Source organism: Mandrillus leucophaeus, unplaced genomic scaffold (assembly GCF_000951045.1).
Source record: "Mandrillus leucophaeus isolate KB7577 unplaced genomic scaffold, Mleu.le_1.0 Scaffold48, whole genome shotgun sequence".
In the NCBI taxonomy this organism is placed as follows: domain Eukaryota; kingdom Metazoa; phylum Chordata; class Mammalia; order Primates; family Cercopithecidae; genus Mandrillus; species Mandrillus leucophaeus.
Genome location: NW_012105142.1, coordinates 839,894 through 866,515, shown reverse-complemented (window position 1 = coordinate 866,515; position 26,622 = coordinate 839,894). Strand labels below are relative to the sequence as shown.

The 26,622-nt window shown below is 42.1% G+C and overlaps 1 protein-coding gene across 1 annotated transcript in view; it reads left to right on the top strand.

Annotated features, from left to right (window-relative positions):
• The window catches only part of TDRD12 (tudor domain containing 12), a 51,518-nt gene that overhangs the window by 21,033 nt on the left and 3,863 nt on the right, over nucleotides 1-26,622 (top strand). The window contains exons 6-10 of the mRNA XM_011995249.1: nucleotides 1,522-1,711; nucleotides 2,273-2,365; nucleotides 16,448-16,545; nucleotides 17,120-17,196; nucleotides 21,119-21,199. Coding sequence (XP_011850639.1) covers nucleotides 1,522-1,711; nucleotides 2,273-2,365; nucleotides 16,448-16,545; nucleotides 17,120-17,196; nucleotides 21,119-21,199 — 539 coding nt within the window. The remainder of the gene's footprint in view (nucleotides 1-1,521; nucleotides 1,712-2,272; nucleotides 2,366-16,447; nucleotides 16,546-17,119; nucleotides 17,197-21,118; nucleotides 21,200-26,622) is intronic.

Here is a 26,622-nt window from a genome sequence, read left to right as displayed (position 1 = left end):
AGGATGGTCTCGATCTCCTGACCTCGTGATCCGCCCGTCTCGGCCTCCCAAAGTGCTGGGATTACAGGCTTGAGCCACCGCGCCCGGCCAAGACATCTTTTTTTTAAATAAATTCTGTATAAACTTGCTTTCTTCTTGCTTTTCAAAAGTAGGTCTCTTTCTAACCATGTAGGTTGTATGCTGATAATGAGTCTTTTTTTTCTTTTTTCTTTTTTTTTTTTTTGGAGACGGAATTTTGCTCTGGTGGCCCAGGCTGGAGTGCAATGGCATGATCTCAGCTCACCGCAACCTCTGCCTCCTGGGTTCAAGCAGTTCTCCAGCCTCAGCCTTCCCAAGTAGCCGGGATTACAGGCATGTGCCACCACGCCCGGATAATTTTGTATTTTTAGTAGAGATGGGGTTTCTCCATGTTGGTCTTACTTTAAAGTGCAGCAGGCAGGGAGGTTCGTGCTTAGCCGAGAGAGCTTATAGTGGATGCATGAGATCATAACTGCCAGAGGAAAAGCATGTAGGCCAGCAATCCTTTACCAGCTCCCGAAGGTGGCACCAGGATATGTCCCAGGGTGTTTTGTTTTTTGGTCTGGCTTCTTTCATTTGGCAAAATTATTTTAAGATGCATCCATATGTGTTCCTTTTGTTGCCAAGTCCTCTTCCATTGTGTGGATATACTATAGTGTATTTACCCATTAACTCGTTGATGGATATTTGGGTTGTGGCCATAGGGCCCTTATAGATATTCATGTACAAGTCTTCTGTGGACCTGTGCTTTCATTTCTCTTGAACATTACCTAGGAGTCAAACTTTTGGATCATATTGTAGGTGTTAAGAAACTGCCATATTGTTTTCCAAAGTGGTAGACTATTTTACCTTCGCCTCAGCAATGAGAATTCCAGTTCCTCCATGTCACTTGTGTAAACATTCTGCCAAGTGTGCAGTGGCACCTCATTGTGGTTTAAATTTGCATTTCCCTAATGACTAATGATGGTTTTAAATGCTTATTTGTAATCTTCAGAATTTGATGAAGCAGACATTCAGATTGTTTGCACATACTTTAATTGTGTTGTTTTCGTTTTATTGAGTTTTGTGAGTTCCTTATATATTCTGGATACATGTCATCTGGATACTTGATTTTAAAATAATTTTGCCTCATCTCTTTATTCTCTTGAAGAGCAGAAATTTAAAATTCTGAGCAAATCCAGTGTAACAGGTTTTCCTTTTATGGTTCGTGTTCTGTCTCTGTCCTCCCACCAGGTTTTTGCCTGGTCAGGTAGTTTTAGCACTACAGTGCTTATGTCCAAGAAGACGTCTCTTGTGTTTCACACAGATGCTTTCTGTTTTTCTTCATCAGGATTGGTGGGAAGTAATTGGTTTACCAGAGCAGGAGTCAAATCTGTTTCTATCAGATTATGTTCTATAAAATAATTTCTCTGAAGATAGAACTTTGGGGTTAAGTCTGGAATATTTCCTTTAAAATTGCTTGACTGTATTTGTCTTATTCACAAAATGTTTAAAATTTTACAGGTTTGTGTTAATGATGATCTTGTTGCAAAGAACTATGCTTGTTATATATCACCTACGAAGAATAAAAACCTTCAATATTTAGAAAAACCAAGATTGAATATAAAATCAGCACCCTCCTTCAATAAACTCAATCCAGCACTTACACTCTGGCCAATGTTTTTGCAAGGAAAAGATGTTCAAGGAATGGAAGGTGAGTAGATTCTCATCATATCAATTTCCCTTACATTGTTTTATTAGTAATCTTAGTGATAGATATAAGTTGTACAGACTTTTCCCCACATGGAGACAAAGACTTGGACTCTGTTTAATATTTAAAGTTTAATCCTGATGAGGCTATGACAGATTTTAAGGTCCTAAAGTGCCACAGTTTGTGTTTATTAGACCAGGAAAAAAATTGCCCTCAATTTCTTATTAACATTGAGTTATGTTGTTAGAAGTCCAAATGTTTGTAATTTAGAGATACTAACAAAACAAGATTTTGAGTATTTAGACTTTTAGATACTTTTAAAAAGAGCTATTTATCACAAATAACCCTTAGCATGAAAATATAAGAGCTAGTCACGGACTGTGGAAACAATTTCTGACATTTCTGTCCACATCCGGTTTTTAGTCCCCTCGCCTTGTGTCCCTTAGTCAGGTGTCCTGTAACCTCAGAGCAAAAGCAAGAGCAGAAGTAGTGTACTAACAAGTTCACATTTTTATTTGGGGTTTTATTTCATGCTTTAATTCTGAAATTTATTCTTTCTATCAGATTCACATGGTTTAAATTTTCTGGCACAATCTCTGCAGCATACATGGCGCAGGGGTATTGTCGGTGACCTCAGGCCAACAGCCACAGCACCGGGTGAGTTCTGCTAATGTGGTTTATTTCATAGGCAGCATGAAAAAAGTATTCTTAGCTTTTTAAAGATTAGAAAGGTTGTCTAGAAGGGCTATGGTAATTCTCTCTCTTTTCTTAATTTAGTGTAACCAATCTGTGATGTAGATGCTGAAAGAGATCACGTGTCCTGCATTTCATACTTAGAAATTTTACTGTCATGTAAAGAATGTAACAGGCACCTGTTCATGTGCAGGACTGATTTTTTTCCAGCCTAGCCATTGACCAGTAATCATTGTCTGTCCTCAGAGTGTACATATGTATTTATGATTGATTTTTCACTTAGGCAACAGGATGCGTAAAAATAGGGAAGACTTGCTTATGAGGGCAGAAATACATAGTTTTTAATTCCAGTCTTCAAGATATTTTATGAATTGGAATTGCTGGGTGAGGGTGAAATGTGTCAGCCCCGTTGATGCCTGGCTCACCCTCTGTGGTGGTTCCTCCACCATTTCACTCCTATGCTGGATGTGTGTCTAGGAAGGCCTCACTTCATGTCTTGGATAGGTTCTTGGAAACTGACTTCAGTGAAACAAAGTGAAACGAAGCAACCTTGAACAAAGCAACTTAATTTGAGGGCCTCCTGTACTTTGTTTCCCTTAAATCCATGGTTTCCAAGAACCTATTGATGAGTCAAGTGAGGACTTACTGATACCTGTGGGTGTAATATTTCATGTGCATCTGTAGTAAACCACAACTACTTTAAAGCTTTAGCCAACTAAAATATTCCCTGTACTTCAAATTATTTTCAATTACTTTGTTAATGTTGCTCATCATAGAGAAGGAAGGATACAAAGGATTTTTCTCAGCCACTCTGCCAACCAGAGAGTCCTTCATGGCTGGCAGTGCCCACCCTGTCCCCGACCTGGGCCTTGCTCAGCCCTGGGCCTGGCCGCTGGAGGCTCCCTACCCACTCGGCCCACCTGTGCTATAGATTGTATCTGCATTTGGCGGTTCCCAAGCTCTTGTCCTGTGTCCAAGAAGAATAAGGTTATGCTGCCAGTTAGAAGAGTGAGGATGGGCAGAGGAGAATTTTATGGAGCGATGGAACAGCTCTCAGTGTAACCTCATTCTTCTTGGACAGGTGGTTTCTGTCTCAGTGTGGCCAGGCTGGAACTTTTTATGGACTCAGAATGGAGAGTGTATGCTGATTGGTTAGTGACTATACAAAAAAGGTTAAACCAAACACACCACTCAAAGGTGGGTATGACAGTGTAGAAAACCAACTAGGAAAGGGTAGGTGTGTATGAAATAAGTAGGAGGTAGAGATCACTCAGAGGAAAAAATGCCAAACAGGAAAACTGTTTCTCAATCCAGTGTGTATATTACCCGAGACTTGTAGCTGAGCTTTAAACTGGTTTCTGCTTGAAAATTGGGTTTCACCAGGGACCCACCCCTATCTCCCTAGGCATTTGACTGCCTTTTGCTGCTATCAATAGCCCAAATTGTAAAAACCTGTCATCTCACTGCCTACTTTTTAAAATTGTAGAGTTGGGACCAGGTGCAGTGGCTCACACCTGTAATCCCAGCACTTTGGGAGGTCAAGGCTGGCAGATCACTTGAGGCTGGCATTTCAAGAGCAGCCTGGCCAATATAGTGAAAACCCATCTCTACTAAAACTACAAAAATTAGCCGGGTGTGGTTGTGCATGCCTGTAGTCCCAGCTACTCTGGAGACTGAGGCCGGAGAATGGCTTGAACTGGGAGGTGGAGGTTGCAGTGAGCCAAGATTGTGTCATTGCACTCCAGCCTGGGTGACAGAGTAAGACTCTGTCTCAGAAAACAAATAAAATAAAATAAAATAAAATAAAAGGCCGGGCACGGTGACTCATGCCTGTAATCCCAGCACTCTGGGAGACCGACACAGGTGGATCACCTGAGGTTAGCAGTTTGAGACCAGCCTGGCCAACATGGTGAAACCCCGTCTCTGCTAAAAATACAAAAATTAGCCAGTCATGGTGGCGTGTGCCTGTAGTCCCAGCTACTCAAGAACTTATTTGCTACATGATGAAATGAGAAACTAGAATGTAAAAAGGAGGAGTGAACCCTGTAGACTCTTTTGCATTGAAGGTAAGGGTGGCAACACAGTGTGGAGAGAACAAGCTTGGGGCTAGAAGCCAGGAGATATGTGTTCTAATCCTGAGTCCACCACTGGCTTGATGGGAGCCTTGACCTTCCAAGAGCCTGCATCTGCCCATCTGTACATGGAGTGGGAGGTAGGGGAAGACTAGAAGGCTCCTGGAGTTCTAGCATGTCTCCGTCTGGGAATTTTTTTTTTTTTTTTTTTTTTTTGAGACAGGGTCTCGCTCTGTTGCCCAGGCTTGATTGCAGTAGTGTGATCACAGCTCACCGCAGCCTCAACCTCCTGGCCTCAAAGGAGGCTGCAGCAGGAGAATCACTTGAACCCAGGAGGCAGAGGTTGCAGTGAACCAAGATTGTGCCACTGCACTCCAACTTGGGTGACAGAGTGAGACTCTGGCTCAAAAATAAAAAGTAAAAAAAAATAAAATAAATAAAATAAAATAAAATACCTTTCTTTCCGAAGTTTTCCAGAGGGTATTTGTAAAATTTTTATTTCACAGAAATGGGGTCCTCTTTGTAGTGTATTTTACTTAGTATATGGCTGAACCCCTTTGTAGGTCAGATATATCCGGTAGAATGTGTTTAAGGACATAGACTCTGATGTGAGACTGTGAGGGTGTCAGGCTGCTTCCTTCTCTGGGACATGGGGAGGTGTCGTTCCCCTCCCCCTGGGAGTTGCTGAACTGGGCCGTCGTGAAGTGCTTGGCTCAGCGCCTGACCTGTGGCAGCCTCAGCACATGTGGCCTCTGCCCCAGATTCTCATATGCCTCTTGTAGGGGATCCTCAGGTGAGAATTACAGCAGAAGGTAGAACCTGTTGTTGATGGGAGTGTATTCTTTCCGTTTATGTTCTTTTTCCATTGGAGGAATAAAAATACCAGGCATTACATCATTGTGTTTAATTATCGCGTGGCTTTCCATTGCGTGATACGTCAAAATTACTTTCAGGAGTCCCAGCTTGCTGGGCAGTAATTGTTTCCTGCTTATTACAGTCAGTACTAGAATGAACTATGCTTATCTTTGAAAAGGAAAAGGTTATGGTGAACAAAAACAAAAAAAAAAACAGATAATGTGAGGTGTGACTTGAATTGGCATGTAAAAAACAGAATTATTAGATGTTACTTTTCTAAGTATAGATTTCCCTTTCCTTTAATTATTCTGAGAAGGTACTTCAGTTATATTTCAGTTAGTTTTTGGTGTTTTTCTTTGAAGTTGCCTAATATTTTTAAGAATCAAAGTATAATACTTTGCTAATACTTGATTTGCTAATACTTGATCAAACAATCACATATTACAGAAGGGCTACAGTGAAAAATAATTTTTTTATTTGCAACCTCTTCTTACCCCAGAATGTCCCCTAGAGATAAATTCACTTTTTAAAGTTGTTTATTTTGGTAGTTATCTCCAGATTTTAAAATAATTATGTATATTTTACTGTTACTAGGCTTCTTAACTTTAGACATTGTCTTGATTTCTAGGGCAGATTCGCTGTCATGCCCCTAACCCATATTCATTCATTCATCAGATATTTATGAAGCCCTCACTGTCAGGTGCTTTTCTAGGGATTCTTAGGAGGGAAACAAAGTCTCTGCTTCCATAGAGTTTACATCCATCTTCTCAGTACATTTTTTATTTTACAATAATTACAAACTTACAGAAAAGTTGGAGAGTATTACAAATTACTTTTTCCCAAACCATTTGAGAATAAGTTGCTAACCTGATTCCCCAATACTTGAGTTTTTCCTAGAAAGAAGGACATTCTCAAAAATATCCACAATACAATGATCAGAGTGTGAAGATTAACGTTGAATATTGTGATCATGTAACTCCTAGGCACCATTCAGATTTTGCTGATTATCCTAATACTCCCTTTATAGCAAAGAGACGTCGTTCAGCATCACTTGTTTCATTGAGAGAACACGTTTCTTTAGTCTTTCCTCTGGGACATTTCCTGGGTCTCCTTGATTTTCATGACCTTGCACTTTGGAAGATTACAGACATGTTATTTTGCAGAATGTGTTCTGGATTTTGGTCATTCTAATACGGGTGTAGTGGAATATCATTATTTCAATTTGCATGTCTCTAATGACATATGACGTGAGCATCTTTTCATATGCTTATTTGCTGTTGGTGTATCTTCTCAGATGAGATGTCTCTTCAGGATTTCCTTATTCATTTATTAATTTAGAGATGGAGTCGTGCGCTGTCAACCAAGCTGGAGTGCAGTGGTGTGATCTCAGCTCTTGGCAACCTCTGCCTCCCAGGTTCAAGCCTCCTGCCTCAGCCCCCCGAGTAGCTGGGATTAAGGCACCCGCCACCATGCCTGGCTAGTTTTTATGTTTTCAGTAGAGACGGGGTTTTACCATGTTGACCAGGCTGTTCTCGAACTCCTGAGCTCAAATGATCCACCCACCTCAAATGATCCGCCTGCCTCAGCCTCCCAAAGTGCTGGGATTACAGGCACGAGCCACCCACTGCGCCCGGCAAAAATTTGCCTATTTTAAATTGACTTATTTGTCCTCTTATTGTTGAGTTTTAGGAGTCCTTTGCATATTTTGGATAACAATCCTTTTTTTACATGTGTCCTTTGCAAACATTTCCTCCCAGTGTGTGACTTGTCTCTCATTCTCTTGACAATGTCTTTCACAGAGCAGAAATGTTCAGTTTTAATGAAGTCCAGCTGATCAGTTGCTTCTTTCATGGATTGTGCCTTTGGTGTTGTCTCTAAAAAGCCATCGTCATACTCAGGGTCATCTAGGTTTTCTCCTATGTTATTTTCTAGGAGTTTTGTATTTTACGTTTTTCATTTAGATCCATTTGAGTTGATTTTTGTGAAGGGTGTAAGGTCTGTGTCTGGAGTCATTTTTCTGCATGTGGATGGTTCCAGCACCATTTCTTGAAAAGAGAAGGTTGGGAGTTTTATTAGAGAAATCTTACATACTGTTTTGAAAGGAAGCTCATTGACACTAGAGAAGCTTTTGGGAGCTGGCAAGCTCTGATTGGTAGGTGATGGCGGTAGGTAAAACTGATCTTAAAGTTGTGGCAGGTTATTTCAGCAGCTACCGGGTAAAACTGGTGTTGGGATTCTGGCAGTGCACCTCAACAGAGGGGCCAAGAAGGTGCTCTGTGCCTCGAGTACTTTTCCTCTGGCCTCTTGATTCTGGTTTAGTTGGAGATGAAAGAATGACCTAGTTTGTATAATTAACTTTCACAGGGCCGTTGGGTTTAAAGTAATTATTTATATACAGTCATGTGTTGCTTACTGATGGAATGTGTTCTGAGAAATACATCGTTAGGTGATATCGGTGTGCAAACATCATAGGGTGTACTTACAGCAACCTACGTGGTGCGGCCTACTACACATATAGGTGATATGGTATAACCTATGGCTCCTAGGCCACAAACCTGTACAGCATGTTACTGTATTGAATGCCGTAGGCAGCTGTAACACAATGGTAACTATTTGTGTTATCTAAATCAATTTAAACATAGAAAAGGTAGTGATTATGGTATGATGTTGCTAGGCAATAGGAGTTTTTCATCTTCATTAAAATCTTTTGAGACCACCATCATATACGTGGTCTATCGCTGATGGAAGGTTGGCATGTGGCACGTGACTGGAGTTGGATTACTGTCTGCCAAGCCTATTACCATCTTTGATTTATTGCCCTCGTTTTTTTGTTCATCTTTTGACTACTCTTCTACCACTTGTGGTTTTAATTGATTATTTTGATACCATATAAATGGGCCTTTAATGATGTGGTAGGAGGGGTAGAGAGAGGGAAATGTCTAGAGCCCTGTGATTAGACTCAGTCTTCTAGGGAGCCTGTACCCTTGGGCTGCACGCTTCTCAGGTGCCCCTCCGCGTCCCTCACCTCCCACCTTATGTGGGACAGAATGGCTGGAAGGGGCTAAGTTGTGTTATTTTCCTCCCCCACCAGAAGGCTAAATCAAACTGTATTTCCCTTCCTCTAGGTTAGATAGGTTCTGATAAACTCCAGTAGTTTAGGCTCTGGTTCAATACTTTCTCCTGAGGTCACGTCCTCTTAGGAAGGAACAGCACGCCCTTTGTATTTCCAAGTAGTTACTTTTCCCCTCTTCCTGTTGAAGCACAAGGTGATTTTCCTGTGGTATTCACTGTGAGAACCTGCTAGAGCTCCAGGAGGTAGAACTCACAGAAGTGTGGCACGCAGCCCCCCACCCTGGAGTTTTAACTAGCAGAGGTGTCCACACTGACCCTCCAGCAAATTGTCAGTTACAGTTCAGGTTTCCTACCTCACTCCTGGTCCCATAGAAGTTTCTTCTGGGTTTCTGCCCCTGTCCGTTCTGAGTCTCTGTCCACCTGTCAGTCTCTCCAGTGCTGGGTCGGCAGTTTGCCCTGTGACCTCACTTTAATGGACCTAGGAAGAGTTCCTGATTTTTCAGTGTGTTCAGCTTTTTACTTGTTGTTAGGATAGAGTGATAACCATCAAGCTTTTTACATGCTTGACTGGAAAGTGGAAATTACACTAAATTTTAAAGTGTAAGATTGACAAGCCTTGGAGATTCTAATTGCTTTTCTTTTTTTATTTATATTGTCCATCTGCAATGGACTCACTGCAAGCTCCACCTCCCAGGTTCACACCATTCTCCTGCCTCGGCCTTCCGAGTAGCTGGGACTACAGGTGCCCACCACCACGGCTGGCTAATTTTTAATATTTTTAGTAGAGATGGAGTTTCACCGTGTTAGCCAGGATGGTCTCGATCTCCTGACTTTGTGATCTGCCCACCTCAGCCTCCTAAAGTGCTGGGATTACAGGCGTGAGCCACCATGCCCAGCTATATCGTCCATCTTTATAGACTCCTTAAGTTGTTCCAGATTCTCATTTATGGAACCCTATATCTGTATGATTTGAATATCTATAGAGACTCCTGTTATGATTCAGCTATGATCTCTCTTGGAAAATATTCTGTGTACACCTTAGAAGTATATGTGCTTTGCTGTTGTTGGGTAGAATGTTACAGAAATCTTAATTAGGTCATACTGGTTGATAGCATTGTTCAAATCTTCTTTATTGATTTTCCATGAACTGTTCCGGCAATTATTGAGAAAGAGGTTTTGAAATAGCCAACTGTAATTGTTTTGTTTTCTCTTTCCAGTTCTGTCAGTTTTTCCTCGTGTATTTTGAAGGTCTGTTATTTAGGTGCATGAAGACTTAGAATTTTTATGTCCCCATGATGAATTACTTACTCAGTCATTGTTAAATGGCTCTCTTTATCCCAGATAGTATTCTTTGCTCTGAAGTCTACCTTAATATTAATATAGCTGCTCTAGATCCATTTTGATTAATATTAACATATATCTTTTCATGTCCTTTTAGTTTTAACCTATTGGTGCCTTTAAATTTAAGGGGGAGTTCTTGTAGGGAGCATATAATTGTGTCCAATCTGTCAATCTCTGTCTTTTAATTGGAGTATTTAAGTCATTTCTATTTAATGCAATTTATTTAAAGTTTTTTGTCATTTAAAATTATTGTGGGCACATGGTAGGTTTAGATATTTATGGGGTACATGAAATATTTTGATACAGGTATGCAATGTGAAATAAGCACATCATGGAGAATGGGGTATTCATTCTCTGAAGCTTTATCCTTTGCATTACAAACAATCCAGTTATATCTTCAAGTTATTTAAGACTTACAATCACCCTGTTGTGCTATCAAATAGTAGGTCTTATGCTTTCTAATTTGATGTAACATATGATGTTGTTGGCTCTTAATCTAGCATCTTGCTATTAGTTTTCTGTTTGTCTCATCTGGCTTTTGTTCCTTTTACCCTACTTTTTGCTTTCTTTTGGATTAAGTGCCTTTTATGTTCCATTTTAACTCCTTTGTTAGCTTATTAGCTATAACTTTTTTTTTTTGAGATGGAGTCTCGCTCTGTCGTCCAGGCTGGAGTACAGTGGTATAATCTTGGCTCACTGGGTTCTGGTGATTCTCCTGCCTTAGCCTCCTGAGTAGCTGGGACTACAAGCATGTGCCACCATGCCTGGCTAGTTTTTATATTTTTAGTAGAGATGGGGTTTCACTATGTTGACCAGGCTGGTCTCGAACTCCTGACCTTAAGTGATCCGCTGGCCTCAGCCTCCCAAACTGCTGGGATTACAGGAACGAGCCACCATGCCTGGTCAGCTATAGTTTTTTGTTTTGTATGTTTAGCGGTTGCTTTAGGGTTTAGAGTAAACATCTTTACTTCTCATAGCCTACCTTCAAGCAGTATTAGGCACTTCATGGATAGCATGAGGAACTTAGCAGTAGCCTCCTTCCATTTCCTCCCTCCTGGCCATTATGCAGTTGTCATGCATTTCATTTATTTATTTATTTATTTATTTTTGAGACAGAGTTTTGTTCTTGTCACCCAGGCTGTAGTGCATTGGCGCCATCTCAGCTCACTGCAGCCTCCACCTCCTGCGTTCAAGCGATTCTCCTGCCCCAGCCTCCTGAGTAACTGGGACTACAGGTGTCCACCACTACACCCGGCTAATTTTTGTATTTTTAGTAGAGATGGGGTTTCACCACGTTGATCAGGCTGGTCTGGAACTCCTGACTTCAGATGACACACCTGCCTCGGCCTCCCAAAGTGCTGGGATTACAGGCATGAGCCACTGCACCCAGCCTGTTGTCATGCATTTTAATTCTACATGTATTAGAAACCCCACAGTACCTCATCATTTTTTATTAAGCAGTCAATTCTTTCTCTCTTTTTTTGAAAGAAGAAAGAAGTTGAATTCTGTAACATGTCATAAGTGTGCAGGCAGGTTATCAGAGTCTGTGCTCTTTCTGTCTTGTTGGCCTTGCCATCCTGAAGGTTTTGTCACTATCCTCCTATTCCAAAATGAGTTATCACTGTGTCCCCCTTCCAGCCAGCTGGGGGGCAGGGGGAAGAGGTGAAGGGCACAACTCAGAGGTTGCACATGGTGCTTCCTCTCTCATTTCCTTGGCCAGAATGTTCTTGGGCAGCCATGCTTAGTGGGGGATGAAGCTCTGGGAGAGGTTGTCCTTCTTTTGGATTGCCAGGCTCCCACTAAAAATCAGGGATTCTGTTACCTCAGAATTAGAAAACTGCAGGCATGGGCCATATCTGGCCTGCCACCTATTTTTGTACAACCTGTAAGCTAAAAATGATTTTTCCATTTTAAAATAGTTGAAAAAATCATAAGAGAAAGAATATTTTGTGATGCATTAAAATTATGTGAAATTGTAATCTCAGTAGTTACAAATAAAGTTTACTGAACATAGCCAGACTCATTTGCTTACATATTTTATACAGCTGCTTTTGCGCTGTTGCAGCTGAGTTGAGTGGTTGCGCCCCAGGCCACCTGTCCCACAAAGCCCGCAGCTGGCGCTTTGCAGAAGGATTTGCTGACCCTGATCTGAAGCAAGGACTGAATGATATTTCAGGATAACCAGCAGACCCTGCCACACTCCCCAGCACAGAGACCACAGATTTTGTGTGTCCCTTTAAATTTTAATTCTATTTTAAAGAGATTTTTAAGATAAGAATATATGTTTTTATATTTACCTTCATATTTATCATTTTTGGTGGTCTTTATTCTTTTTTTTTTTTTTTCCCCAGAGACAGGATGTTGCACTGTTGCCCAAGCTGGAGTGCAGTGGTGTGATCATGGCTCACTGCAGCCTCAAACACCTCAGCCTCCTGAGTTATAGGGACTAGGCACACACCACCATGCCTGGCTAATTTTCAAAATTTATTTAGAGACAGGTTTTCATCATGTTGGTCAAGCTGGTCTCAAACTCCAGACCTCAGGTAATCTGCCCGCCTTCCAAAGTGCTGGGATTACAGGCGTGAGCCACTACGCACTGAGGCCTTTCTTTGGCTTACTTTGCTTGGATGGAGCGCATCCATACCCTAAGGGCAGGGTATGTGGGTGCTGTTTCTCAGCTCTTGAGACCTCTTACTCTCATTGGAATGGCAGAGGTGGCCTTCTGGATTGCAGATCACTTTCCTCATTACTTATGACACTGCACATGTTTTCATGTTCCTGTTGGCAATTTGTCTGTTCTTTGTGAAATTCCTGTTTACATGTTTTAAAACTTAGGTTTTCTTATAATAAATTTTGAGAGTTATTGTTCTTTATTTTATTTTTTATTGAGACAGAGTTTCCCTATGCTGGCCAGGCTGGTCTCAAACTCCTGGCCTCAAGCAGTCCTCCTGCCTCGGCCTCCCAAAGTGCTGGGATTATAGGTGCAAGCCACTGTGCCTGGCTGAGTTTTTAAAATATATTCTGGAGATGTCGTTTGTATTATAAATAAATTTCCTTCTAGTCTGTGGCTTTTCATTTTCTTAATGGTATTTTTCAGAGGAGAAGTTTTTGATTTTTGATGAAGTCTAGCTAATCACTTCTTTTTGTTTTAGGATTTTATGTCCTATTTAAGAAAACTTTGCTTTCTCTATGTTTTCTACTTTTGGCTTTAATTCTAGGATCCATTTCAGGTTAGCGATGTGAGGTAAGGGTCAGGATTTGGTTTTGTTTTTTCCATGTGGGCATCCAGTTTTTCCAGTATGTATTATTTTGTATTTGTGGAGCCACATCTTCAAGGTAGATTCCTGGCAGAGGGGTTTCTGGTCAAAGAATGGTTTTATCTCTGTTGCCAGATGCTGTGGGTACTGTATCATCTGGGAGTCTCATGGGAATCTAGGAGACTGCCTGTTTGCCCACGCCTCACCAACAGAGAGTTTCAAGTTTTTGGATCTTTTTCAGTTTGCAGTGAGAAATAGTATCTTAGATGAGTTTCCATTTGCATTTCCCTTATTATGAGAGCCACTTATGATTCTTTGACAAGTCACATACATTTATTGTGATTTTTTTTTTTTTTCAGACAGAGTTTTGCTTTCTTTGCCCAGGCTACAGTGCTGTGGCCTGATCTTGGCATACAGCAACCTCCGCCTCCCGGATCCAAGTGATTCTTCTGCCTCAGCCTCCCAAGTAGCTGGGATTACAGGCGTGTGCCACCATGCCTGGATAATTTTGTATTTTTAGTAGAGACGGGGTTTCTGCATGTTGCCGGTCAGGCTGGTCTCGAACTCCCGACCTCAGGTGATCCACCTGCCTCAGCCTCCCAAAGTGCTGAGATTACAGGCATGAGCCACTGTGCCCAGCCTTATTGTGATTTAATGTATATTTGGACGTCTTTTCATTGTCTCATTTTGTGGGTTTTTTTTTTTTTTTTAGAGTCTCACTGTCACCCAGGCTGGAATGCAGTGGCTCACTGCGGGCAGTGAGATCATGGCTGACTGCAGCCTCTGCCTCCCAGCTTCAAGCGATTCTCCCACCTCAATCTCCCAAGTAGCTGGGATTAAAGGCACGCACACCTTGCCTAGCTAATTTTTGTATTTTTAGTAGAGACAGGGTTTCACCATGTTGGCCAGGCTAGTCTTGAACTCCTGACCTCAAGTGATCTACCTGCCTTGGGCTCCCAAAGTATAGGAATTACAAGCGTGAGCCACCACATCTGGCCTCATTTTGTGTTTTCTGTTGACCATAATTTTTCTTTCTATTTTCTTTGTTATTTTCTGCCTCCTCTTGAATTGACCATTTTCCCTCCTCTTCCTTTTTACTCTTAGAGATATTGCATTTCATTTCTCTTAGTCTTAAATTTTATATGTACTTATACTTTCTAATGAAGTTTCAAGGTAATCATTGTCTGTCCTCACATCAATAACGTCACCTTTTCTTTTCTAAACTCCTCTTTTCATTTCTGTTCTAATTTCTAGAATTTTAATTTAACTTGTTCTTTTGTAAATACATTTTGCAGTCAGTTTTTCTTTAAGTTCTTTGGAATGGAATTGCTTGGGTTCGAATCCCAGATCTGTTATTTACTAGCTGAATAAACATGGGCACGTTATTTCACCTTTCTGTGCTTGCTTTTCCTAATCTGAAAAGGGGGAAATAATTGTGCCCATCAAGAAATCACATGGAATTCAATAAAGTACATGGTACCTATCACATAGAATTGAATCAATTCATATAAAGCATTTAGAATAGTTCTCGATATAAATACTAAGTAGGTGTTGATTATATAATTAATATTATTGTACTACTGGTTTATTTTTCTCCTTCCCCAAGTATATACTTTGTAGTTCTTCTAGTAGGGGAGTGTCTTTGTTCACGTTGTTGTAAAGGAATACCTGAGACTGAATAATTTAGCAAGAAAAGAGGTTCATTTGGCTCACAGTTGTGCAAGCTGTGTAAGAAGCATAGAGCTGGCATCTGCTTATGGTGAGGCCTCAGGAAGCTTCCAATCATGGCAGAAGGGGAACAGGAGCTGCACATCACCTGCAAGAGAGGAAGAGAGAAAGGGGAAGGAGTGCTAGGCTATTTATTTATTTATTTATATTTTTTGAGATGGAGTCTCACTCTGTCACCCAGGTTGGAGTGCAGTGGTGCAGTCTGAGTTCACTGCAGCCTCTGCTTCCCAGGTTCAAGTGATTCTCCTGCCTCAGTCTCCCAAGTTGCTGGGACTACAGGTGTGCGTCACCACGCCTGGATAACTTTCATATTTTTAGCAGAGACAGCGTTTCACCATGTTCAACAGGCTAGTCTTGAACTCCTGAGCTCAACTGATCACCTACCTCGGCCTCCCAAAGTGCTGGGATTATAGGCATGCCACTGCACTTGGCCTCTTTGGTTTCATGAATACTTCTTTTATTTCTTGGATATTTTAATTAAGTTGATTTGAAAAGTCCTTTTCAGACAGATGTTTTATCTTCATATCGTCAGATGTGAATATTTCTTTCCCAATCTCCTTTTTTTTTTTTAAACTCTTTATGATAGCGTTGAACTACTTTGTGAACTTAGTGATTTTTGTTTGAGAGCTTGTCTTGTATGAACGTTTCTCTCTTGGTGAATTTTAACTACCGCCTCCATTCCTGGTTCCAGAGTTTATCTTTTTGGCTAAAAGGTTGTACCCTGATAATGCAATTCCAAACCGGAAGACCACATGACATGCAGACTTGGGTTCCAAATTACTTTAAAGAAGGGTGAGGGCAGTTTATAATATCATTTCACTTTTCTAGTGCTGCTGCTTATTTTAGTGACTAATAGGTGAAAGGTGTCTCTTGTCATTTCAATTTGTGTTTCTTTTGTTAATAGTAGGACACTTTTCTAGAATGCCTCTGTATTTCCCTAATACATGATTGCTGGGTAAAACAACAGCCATTTTATAATGCTCATGGGTTCTGTGGTCAGGAATTCAGAACGGGCATGGCAGGAGGGTTTGCCTTTGTTCCACACTGTCCAGGGCCTCAGACAGGGAGACGTGAGGGCTGGTGGTAACTAAGCAGGGGCAGTGGTCTGCGGACTCAGGCACATTCTGGCAGTTGATGCTGGCTTTTGGCTGGGTCCTTAGCTGGGGCTGTCATCCGAAATACGCTAGCAGTCTTTCCATGTGGCTGCTTTCCCAGAGCATCATGGCTGGGCCTCAAAGGTGAGTGTCCAAGACGGCAGATCCCGAGTATGCGGCCTTTTGGTAACATCGCTTTAGAAGTCACACAGCACCACTTCCATGTTGGCTATGAGCTCACCAAGGTTCACAGGAAAGGAACACAGAGCCCACCTCTTGGCAGGAGGCAGAGTCACGTTGTGAGAAGAGCTTGTGTGTTGGGAGATGTTGCCATGGTCTTCTGAGGGAAATGTCATCTGACAAATTGGGAAAATACTGTTGTGTTCCATTATTAGTCAGCTGGTATGGGAATTTTTAGAACATTTTAATTGTTTTTACATAAAGGTTGAGACAAGATTTTAAAATTTAATCCCCTCAAGTAAGGTTTACTACAAATTCATATTCCATAAAAATTTCACATATTAAGATTTTATAATGGTATTTGCTTTTATTATATTCCTTTTTATCCTGTCTTCTATTAATATCACTTTTTGGTGTAGCTTTCTTATTACCATTTTTATTTTGCAGACAAAGCTGTAAAATGTAATATGGATTCATTGAGAGATTCACCTAAAAACAAATCTGAAAAGAAACACCATTGCATCTCTTTAAAAGATACAAATAAGGTTGTATTTTAAAAATGTTCTTTCAATACAGAGTTCATATAGCGTTAATTTTCAAATTTTCTCTTTCGAAATCTATCTGAAACCAAAAATATATTTTCTATTAAAAAATCGTTGGCCATGATAGTTTCCTATAGTTTGCTTATTTTGAAAGGAGAAAGTATCTCCAACTTCTTCATGTCAAGCTCTTGTTCTCAGCCTAGTTTCTTTTCTACAAAATTGGATAATCATCCTCCTTTTAACGAAGGTGTGAAAATCTGGGATTCCAGGGCACTGTCGTAGTGAAGTGCAAGTCTAATCTGCTCTCCGTCCCTTTGACGAGACAGGTGAAAGTAATTGCAGGGCATTTTAAATACTGATGATCTGGAATGCCCTGCCATTTGGATGTTTAATGTAGTATAGCAATGGCATAATCACCCAACTTTCCAGTTTTTTGTCTCTCCATATCTGTGTGTGCATGAAAGCTGTCTGGGATGATTGTTCATGAGAATAACTCCCATGGAATTTTGGTTCTAAAAGAATGTATATTATGTTGCTAGCATATACATTCTTTCTGAAAGAAGTTTTTCTTTTACAGTGTGTTGAATCTTCAGCGTACTGGCCAACAAAAAGAGGCATAACCATATATGCTGATCCAGATGTACCAGAAGGAAGGTATGATTTGAAAATTTAAACTGGGTGTGGTGGTGCTTGCCTATAGTCCCAACTGTTGAGGAGGCTGAGCTGGGGGAATCGCTTAAGCCCAGGAGGTTCAGGCTTCAGTGAGCTGTGATTGTACTACTGCACTCCAGCCTGAGTGACAGTGAAACTGTATCTCTAAAATAATAATAATCGGTGTAATTGACAAGAGACTTAGGGTGATATTGTCTTATACAGTGTTCTATAAAATGGATGATGGGAAAATAGTTCATTTTCAAAGAGTGACCCAGGAAATTTTGGTTAAACATATTAATTTAAAGGAAAAATGTGACACCTGGTTGACAGCAAAGTTGACTGAAAACTGGTAGTGGCCCTAGAGTCTGTCACTTCTTTGCCTTGTTGGACAGAGTTGTCTCGGTAAGGCAGGTCTGAAGATTGGCACTGAGTGGTCCTGATGGGAGGGATGGCCTCAGGTGGCCAGATGGCAGCACAGGGTGGGTGGTTACCCGGGGCGGAAAGAGAAGGACGGTTTCATGAGTATCAGAGGCTGGGTCTTTAGTTTGTCCTCTTCAAGATACATGTCAGTGACATTAATGAAATTGCAGAAAGGATATCATATTGTACCACCTCATGAATGGTCTAAGAACTCAAAATAGTAGACTTTCACACTTCCCCTCATGGACTTCATGCTGTGGTTGTCATATGTTATACTTTTACATATATCATAAATGCTAGACTCTATCTCACTTTTATTTAAATAGTCAATTATATTCTAGAGAGAGTTAACTAACAAAAATATGTTCTCTCTTTACCTACGTGGTTGCATTGGTATTTTTTACTGTGGTGTAGATCCATATTTCCATCTGGTATTATTTTCCTTCTACCTAAAGGGCTTCCTTTAATATTTCTTGCATTGCGGGTCTGCTGTTGATGAACTCTTTCAGCTTTTTTTTTTTTAAGTATTCATTTTAGGTTCATTTTGAAAAGGATACCTTTGCTAGGTGTAGAATTCTAGGTCGACAGCACTTTATGTAAAGATCTTGCCCCACTGTCTTCTTTCTTGCGTTGTTCCCAGCACTGCCTCTGCTGTCACTGGTACCTTTGTTCCTCTGCCGTTTCCTCTGACTACTTTTCAGATTTTCTCTTGATTACTGGTTTTAGCAATTTACTTATGATACACCGGCCAGGCATGGTGGCTCACGCCTGTATTCCTAGCACTTTGGGAGGCCAAGGTGGGCAGATCACCTGAGGTCAGGAGTTCAAGACCAGCCTGACCAACATGGTGAAACCCCGTCTCTACTAAAAATACAAACAAGTTAGCTGGGGTTGGTGGTGGGTGCCTGTAATCCCAGCTACTCAGGAGGCAGAGGCGTGATGATCGCTTGAACCCAGGAGGTGGGGTTTGTAGTGAGCTGAGATCACACCACTGCACTCCAGCCTGAATGACAGAGCAAGACTCGTCTCAAAAAAAAAAAAAAAATTATGATATACCTTGCCGTCGTTGCTACCATATTTCTTATGTTTGGGGTTTGTTAATGTTCTTTTGTATTTTTCTTACATCAAATAGTCATTATGTCTACAAATACTTTTTCTGTACCCTTCTCTTTTTCCTCTCGTTTTAGAGACTGATGAAATAAATGTCAGATACTTTGATATTGTCCAGAAAGTCCCTGAGGCTCTGTGCATTTTTTCAGCCTTTCAATCTTGCTACTCTGCAGATTAATGATTCTCCTGATCTGTCTGTACATTCATTCTCTTCTGCCATCCACATTCTGCTCTTGAGCCCGTCCTATGAGTATTCTATTTATTATATCTATATTTTTTTGAGACAGGGTCTTGCTCTGTCACCTAGGCTTTCAAGTGCAGTGGAGCAATCATAGCTCACTATAGCCTTAAACTCCTGGGTTTAAGCGATCCTCCTGCCCTAGCCTCCCAAGTAGCTGGGACTACAGGCATACATAACCACAGCTGGCTAACATTTTAATTTTCTGTAGAGGTGGCGGTCTCGCTATGCTGCCCTGGCTGGTCTCCAACTCCTGAGACCAAGTGATGCTCCCGCCTTGGCCTACCAAAATATTAGGATTACAGGTGTGAGCCACTGTACCTGGCCTATATTTCTTATTTCTAAAATGTTCCTTGTTTTTTTTCCAAAAGTTTATATTTCTTTGCTGAGAACTTGTGTGTTTCCACTCGGAAGTGCTGACCTTTTCTTCTTGCGGAGTGAGTGTCTGATGATTGCCACCCCGAGCCACCGTGGGTTGGCGCCTGCTGATTGTCGTTTCCCTTGGCAGTCGATCCGGTTTCCTGGGCCCGTGTGTGCTGAGTAACGTTGGACTTACTCTGGATATTTTGAGTGTTATGTTGCGAGACTCTGGTTTCTGTTCGCATTCTCTAGAGAGCGTTGGTTGGTGTCGTTTGTCTTCACAGGAGGTCGGTACTTCCATGAGGTCAGGCCCTCATGTTCTGCTTTGTTATCTGTGGATGGTGGTGGCCATGTGATCTCAGGCTCTGGGCCCTCGATGCTGCTTGGGGACTGTTCTACATCTGCATAGCTTGGGGCAAGTCAGGGGCTTGTGTTGGGTCATGAACCAGCTCTCTTTCTTTTCAGAATTTCCCTCACAGTTAACCAGTTTCTAGGGGCTCCTTCCCCGTGTTCCTCTAGCCAGATAGTTTCTCTTGGAGACATTGGTGTGCAGTAATGTGGGATTGGGATACCTTGAGAATAAAACAAATAAGGGAGAAAAAAGATGGAAATTTTCCTCACACAGTCTTTGGACCACAGCTCCCATCTCCCAGTTCTTCTGGCTTCAGGTGCGGGTTTTCTCTCAGGGCTCAAGGTCACCACACTGCTGTTGCTGTTGCTGAGTGCAGCTCCAAGATCAGAGCTGGCCTTGGGACCCAGCAAGGAAAGAAAAGAAAAACAATGGGGATTCCCCACACTTTCTGGTTTAAAGGGCGCCTCTTCCCACTTCCCTGGCTTGAAAGAGGCGGGTCTCTCCTGGAGGTTATTGTGTCTGTATCTGCCACATAGTCATCCTGAGGTCAACACAGAGAGACACAGAGAGAAGAAAAACGAAGAAAGTCCTGGTGACTGTGTTCTTCAGGTGTTCGACTTCTCTCCCCTGCTGTTGGGGCCTCATCGAGAATCTCTAGTTGTGATCAGCAGGAGAGAGAGGTTGTGGCAGGCCTACTCCGTCTTGTCCAGCACCAGCACCAGAAGTGTCAGAAGTGACTTTTATACTTAAAGAACTAAGCTCTGGTTCTCACAGAAATGTGCTTATGTAGATAAACCAATTCCTAAGTGGTGCTCCTTAAATTTGTAATCCAGAAAATAAAGATATTTTCAGGATTGGGGTAAAGGAGTTCACAATTTTTCTTTTTTCTTTTTTTTTTTTTTGAGACGGAGTCTCACTCCGTCACCCAGGCTGGAGTGCAGTGGAGTGATCTTGGCTCACTGCAACCTCCGCCTTCTGGATTCACACCATTCTCCTGTCTCAGCCTCCCGAGTAGCTGGGACTACAGGTGCCCGCCACCATACCGGCTAATTTTTTGTATTTTTAGTAGAGAAGGGGTTTCACTATGTTAGCCAGGATGGTCTCGATCTTCTGACCTCACAATCCTCCTGCCTCGGCCTCCCAAAGTGCTGGGATTACAGGCGTGAGCCACTGCGCCTGGCCAATTTTTCATATTTTTAGGAGACAGGGTCTTGCTCTTGTTGCGCAGGCTGGAGTGCAGTGGCACAATCACAGCGCACTGCAGTGTCCAACTCTTAAACTTAAGCAATCCTCCCACCTTGGCCTCCCGAGTTGCTGGTGCCATAGGCGCATACCACCGTGCCCGGCGTTTTTTATTTTTTTATTTTTGTAGAGATGGGGACTCACTATGTTGCCCAGGCTGCTGTTCACAAATTTTAATGAATTTTATTTTTCATTTCTAGTGCTTTAAGTCAGAAGCCAAATGAGAAACCTCTTAGATTGGCTGAGAAGAAAGAATATGATGAGAAGAATAGCTGTGTGAAGTAAGAATTTTTTCCTTGGCCTGAATTGTGTATTGAAATAATTATAATAAAATTATAAACGAGAAATCTACACATTTTATTACTAATTTCAAACCTGCATTCCCATCAAAAAATAAATGTACAGTGCATCTCCTGTAGGGTCTGAGGTTAGGTTTTTCTTTTCCATCCACTTGGGCACATTTTTCTCTTTAAAGCTTTGTTCCAGTGTAAGTAGTCATTTTCTACCTCGCCTTCTAGATTCTCTTGGTAAAGTGAACAGAGTCACAAATGGAATTAGATACAGTTGATCTTTTGGGTCTCTTGATATTCTGTGGGTTGGTCTTTGCTTTCTTCCCAGTTCTCTGAGGCAACACTACCAGAGAAACTGAGCAGTTTGCCTTGATTTTATACTTGTGTAATCTACAAAATATTTACATACCAATTTTTGTTTTGAGACAAGGTCTTCCTCTGTTATTCAGGCTGGAGTGCCGTGGTGCAGTCACAGCTCACTGCAGCTTCGACCTCCTGGGCTCAAGTGATCCTCCAACCTCAGCCTCCCAAGTAGCTGCGACCACAGGCATGCACTACCATACCTGGCATATATGTATTTTTGGTAGGACAGGGTTCTCGCTATGTTACCCAGGCTGGTCTCAAACTCCTGGTCTCAAATAATTCTCCCGCCTCCGCCTTTCAAAGTGCTGGGATTGCAGGCGTGACCACAGCTCCCAGCCTCATGCCATTTTTATACTTTTTACCATATTGGCCTAATTTTACATTCCAAGTAACTGTAGCTGCCCTGGAACTCCCAGAGTGACAGAGTGTGAGACAGGTCAGAGGTGGGGAGGTCCTGCTGTTTCCGCTGGTTGGCCTGGGGGTTGGAGCCAGGGTGTGGACTCTGCTGCCATGTGGGCTTCCCAGCTTCCCAGAGGCCATGCTGATGGCCTGCCAGGGCTTCTTACCCCGCAGGACACCACCCAGTATTTCAAGGGTGAGGCTTTGAAAGCTTCCATGAGCCCACAGAGTTGGGGATGGCTGTTGATGTACCTGACTGACACCCCCCTCCCAGGGCAACCTCAGCCCTAATACCCAAAGGTTTTGCTGTCACAGTGGTTATTTTCCTTGAAACAGAAGACCTTGCATTATCCATGCAGCTTATTTCTTTCTTTTATTATTTTAAATTATAACCAGGCAAATTAACCCTGGAATATTCTTTTTTTCATTATTTATTTATTTTATTTTTTTAATTGGAGATGGAATCTTGCTCTGTCACTTAGGCGAGAGTGCAATGATGCAATCTTGGCTCACTGCAACCTCCACCTCCTGTGTTCAAGTGATTTTGTTGCCTCAGCCTCCTAAGTAGCTGGAATTACAGGCATCTGCCACCATGTCCAGCTAATTTTTTTATTTTTAGTAGAGATGGGGTTTTGCCGTGTTGGCCAGGCTGGTCTCGAACTCATGACCTCAGGTGATCTGCCTGCCTTGGCCTCCCAAAGTGCTAAGATTACAGGCATGAACCACTGTGCCTAGATGACCCTGAAATATTCTGTTCCCTTTTATTTTCATATTAAAAAGTTCTGTCTTGTCTCCTGTTCTGCTAAAATGCCCTTTACTTATAACCCACTGATTAAACAACATCAGTTATCCTGTCAGTCTCCTGTGGATTTCAGGGAACTTTGAGGTAGTTCAAGATTAAACAGCAAAGAAGGCTTTGAGTTCCTTAGGGACATGGGGATGACCTGCTGATCCTGGGACCCTCCTCCTTGACTGAGCAGAGGTCCTGCATTGGCTACACTGTGTCCAAAGCCTGGGGAACCCCGTGCTGTCATTTCTGGCTAGATAGCGAAGGCAGCCTGGAGGAAAGGGACCCTTTCCTTAAGGATGGCCAGTCAGGGACCTGCATTGCCGCATCCCCAAACCTCACTTGGTACTATGATAACGACTGTCATGATGTGGACAGAGGGGCACAGGGACCTTGGCTCATTGCCAGAAGCCAGGTGTCCCACTAGCCTCCTCTGTGTGACACCTGTGGTTTTCTTTTCCTGTCTTTTTGTCTCGCTGATGGAATTGCTGAAGCCTGTAAGTACCAGCAAGCAGTTGTGTTTCTTTCTCCTTGGGCCTGTTCCTTCATATAACTCATTTGGAAACCCCCCAGTTACAGTACATTCTGGAAGAGGTCACCCCAGATTCAGTCTGCCCCATTCCAGGATCACATACCACCATACCCTTGGGAATCCTGGATACTTGGGTAGCAGAGGGAGTGGTGGGGCCCACACCCAGGTTTAAGGGCTCTCCTAGCGAAATTCTCTCTCTTAATCTTTAGGTGTCCAAGAGAAACTGCTGTGTTCTGCTAAGGGCTTCTTGGGGTGGCGAGGCAGTGTGGATTGGGCTGATACCGTGTTACTAAGCTGGTGCCAGCTTCTGCCCAGCCCGTGGAAATATGCTGGGTGGTGGGTGAGTCTCAACTCTGTGTGGTGACTCTCGCAGAATTATTTTCAGGAGGATTTTGGACTTTGACAGTGCAGCCATATGCGCTGTGGGGAATACTTTCATGACTGGTTAAGACGTCCTGGGCATAGGGTGGAGTGGTGCCTGCTTGCCACTCACATCAAATCTGATATTTAGTGTACCCTGGAGATCTCTCTGCAGTTCTTTGTCTTTCCATCTTCTGTGTCCCTCAAGCCTACTATGATATTCATTCTTTATTCTTCTGTTGTCTTCCTTTAAACATTTTAACATCAGCCTACTTTGTACTGCCCACTGATTGAAGATGGAAAATTCTCCGAATAACACCCATTCTTTTTTTCTTTCTTTCTTTCTTTTCTTTTTTTTTTTTTTTTTGAGACAAAGTCTCGCTCTGTAGCCCAGGCTGGAGTGCAGTGGTACAATCTCAGCTCACCACAACCTCCACCTCCCAGATCCAAACAATTCTCCTGCCTCAGCCTCCCAAGTAACTGGGTTTACAGGCACACGCCACCATGCCCAGCTAACTTTTTTGTATTTTTAGTAGAGATGGGGTTTCGCCGTGATAGCCAGGCTGGTCTCGAACTCCTGACCTCAGATGATCTGCCTGCCATTAGCTTCCCAAAGTGCTGGGATTACAGGTGTGAGCCACTGCGCCTGACCCAAATAGGCACATTCTTTGTGATACTGTTTCAGTGTCAGAGTCTGAACAGCAGTGCATGTCGAAGCCTGGACTGAAATGCCCTTCATACAGGCTGCTGAGTCCAGGGTCGGACACTGGCCTGCCAGACCCAAGCCCTCTGCCAAAGAACACAGTGAGCGTTGAGGACGCGGCTCTGTTGTACAACCCTTCCTTCTCCCTCTTGAAATCACACCCACACTTCTGTTCTTCCCATGACTCCACTCTCCCTGCATCATGGTTCCAGTGAGATGAGTGTCTATTGTCTCTGGGCTGTGAGCAGGTGAGTGCTGTGGAGCTCTGCAGTCACAGAGCACGGCTGCTTTTCTCTTCTCACATAGCCTTTTGGTTTACCTGAAGTTAATAATTATCTGTTTTTTTCTTTCCTTGGGGTTTTTTTTTTTTAAATGAGGTCTCACAGTGTTGCCTATGCTGGTCTCAAACTTCTGGCATCAAGCCAGACCTCCTGCTTTAACCTCCTGAGTAGCTGGGACTACTGTGTGCCACTATGCCTGGCTCACTTTCCTAAGTTGTTCATTTATCTTAAAGATTCATCTCCAGAATTCTTCTCTGTTGTCTAAACTCAGGTTCTCACTTGTGTCTCTTTGGAGATCTCTCCAGATGCTTTCTGCCTGCTTTGGTCTGTGCCAGATGCGTCCCGCATTCCTTGTCACCAACATTCTGAGATTCTCTGCATCTTTCTTGAATTGAATCTCCTCTTTTCCAGATCATGCATCTTATTCTTACTTGGTTTACTCCCTTGTTTTGGTGGAGAGCATCCTTTAGTAGCTCGCTAGGAAGGAAGACACAAAACATAAATTTTTTAGAGACTTTGCATAAATGCTTTTAGACTATCTTCACGCTTGATCAATAGTTTGTCTATAAATTTTGAAGACATTTCTACTTCTAGTTTCTAGTGTGGAGACGTCCACTCTATTCTGATTTCTTATTCTTTATATATGACTCCTTTCCTTTTCTCTCTCTGTCTCTCTGGAAGCTTATAGGATCTTCCTTTGTTGCCGGTGTTTGGAAGTTTCCTGATGTTGTGCCTTGGCATGGTTCTATTATTATGCTTGTCATTCAGTGGACCCTTCCAATGTGTAGCCTCGTGTCCCTTATCCTTGGGAAATTCTCTTGACTTTTTTGTTGTACTCTTGTGCTCCATGTTCTCTGTCTTCTTTTAAGAACCTCTGTGACTCGTATGTTGAACCTCCTGAATTGGTTGCATAATTTTATAAAATATATTTTTTTTCTTCTTTCTTTTTTTTTTAATTATACTTTAAGTTCTGGGTTACATGTGCAGAACGTGCAGTTTTGTTACATAGGTATACATGTGCCATGGTGGTTTGCTGCACCCATCAACCTGTCACCTACATTAGGTATTTCTCCTAATGTTATACCTCCCCTAGCCCCCAACCCCCCACAGGTCCTGGTGTGTGATGTTCCCCTCCCTGTGTCCATGTGTTCTCATTGTTCATCTCCCACTTATGAGTGATAACATGCAGTGTTTGGTTTTCTGACTTTGTGATAGTTTGCTGAGAATGATGGTTCCCAGCTTCATCCCTGTCCCTGCAAAGGACATGAACTCATCCTTTTTTATGACTGCATAGTATTCCATGGTGTGTATGTGCCACATTTTCTTAATCCAGTCTATCATGGATGGGGATTTGGGTTGGTTCCAAGTCTTTGCTATTGTGAATAGTGCACAATAAACGTACATGTGCATGTGTCTTTATTGTAGAATGATTTATAATCCTTTGGGTATATGCCCAGTAATGAGATTGCTGGGTCAAATGATATTTCTGGTTCTAGATCCTTGAGGAATCACCACCCTGTCTTCCATGATGGTTGAACTAGTTTACAGTCCCACCAACAGTGTAAAAGTGTTCCTATTTTTCCACAACCTCTCCAGCATCTGTTGTTTCCTGACTTTTTAATGATCGCCATTCTAACTGGCATGAGATGGTGTCTCATTGTGGTTTCGATTTTCATTTCTCTAATGACCAGTGATGATGAGCATTTTTTCATGTGTCTGTTGGCTGTATAAATGTCTTCTTCTGAGAAGTGTCTGTTCATGTCCTTTGCCCACGTTTTAATGGGGTTGTTAGCTTTTTTCCTGTAAATTTGTTTAAGTTCTTTGTAGGTTCTGGATATTAGCCTTTGTCAGATGAATAGATTGCAAAAATTTTCCCCCATTCTGTAGGTTGCCTGTTCACTCTGATGATAGTTTCTTTTGCTGTGCAGAAGCTCTTTAGTTTAATTAGATCCCATTTGTCAATTTTGACTTCTGTTGCCATTGCTTTTG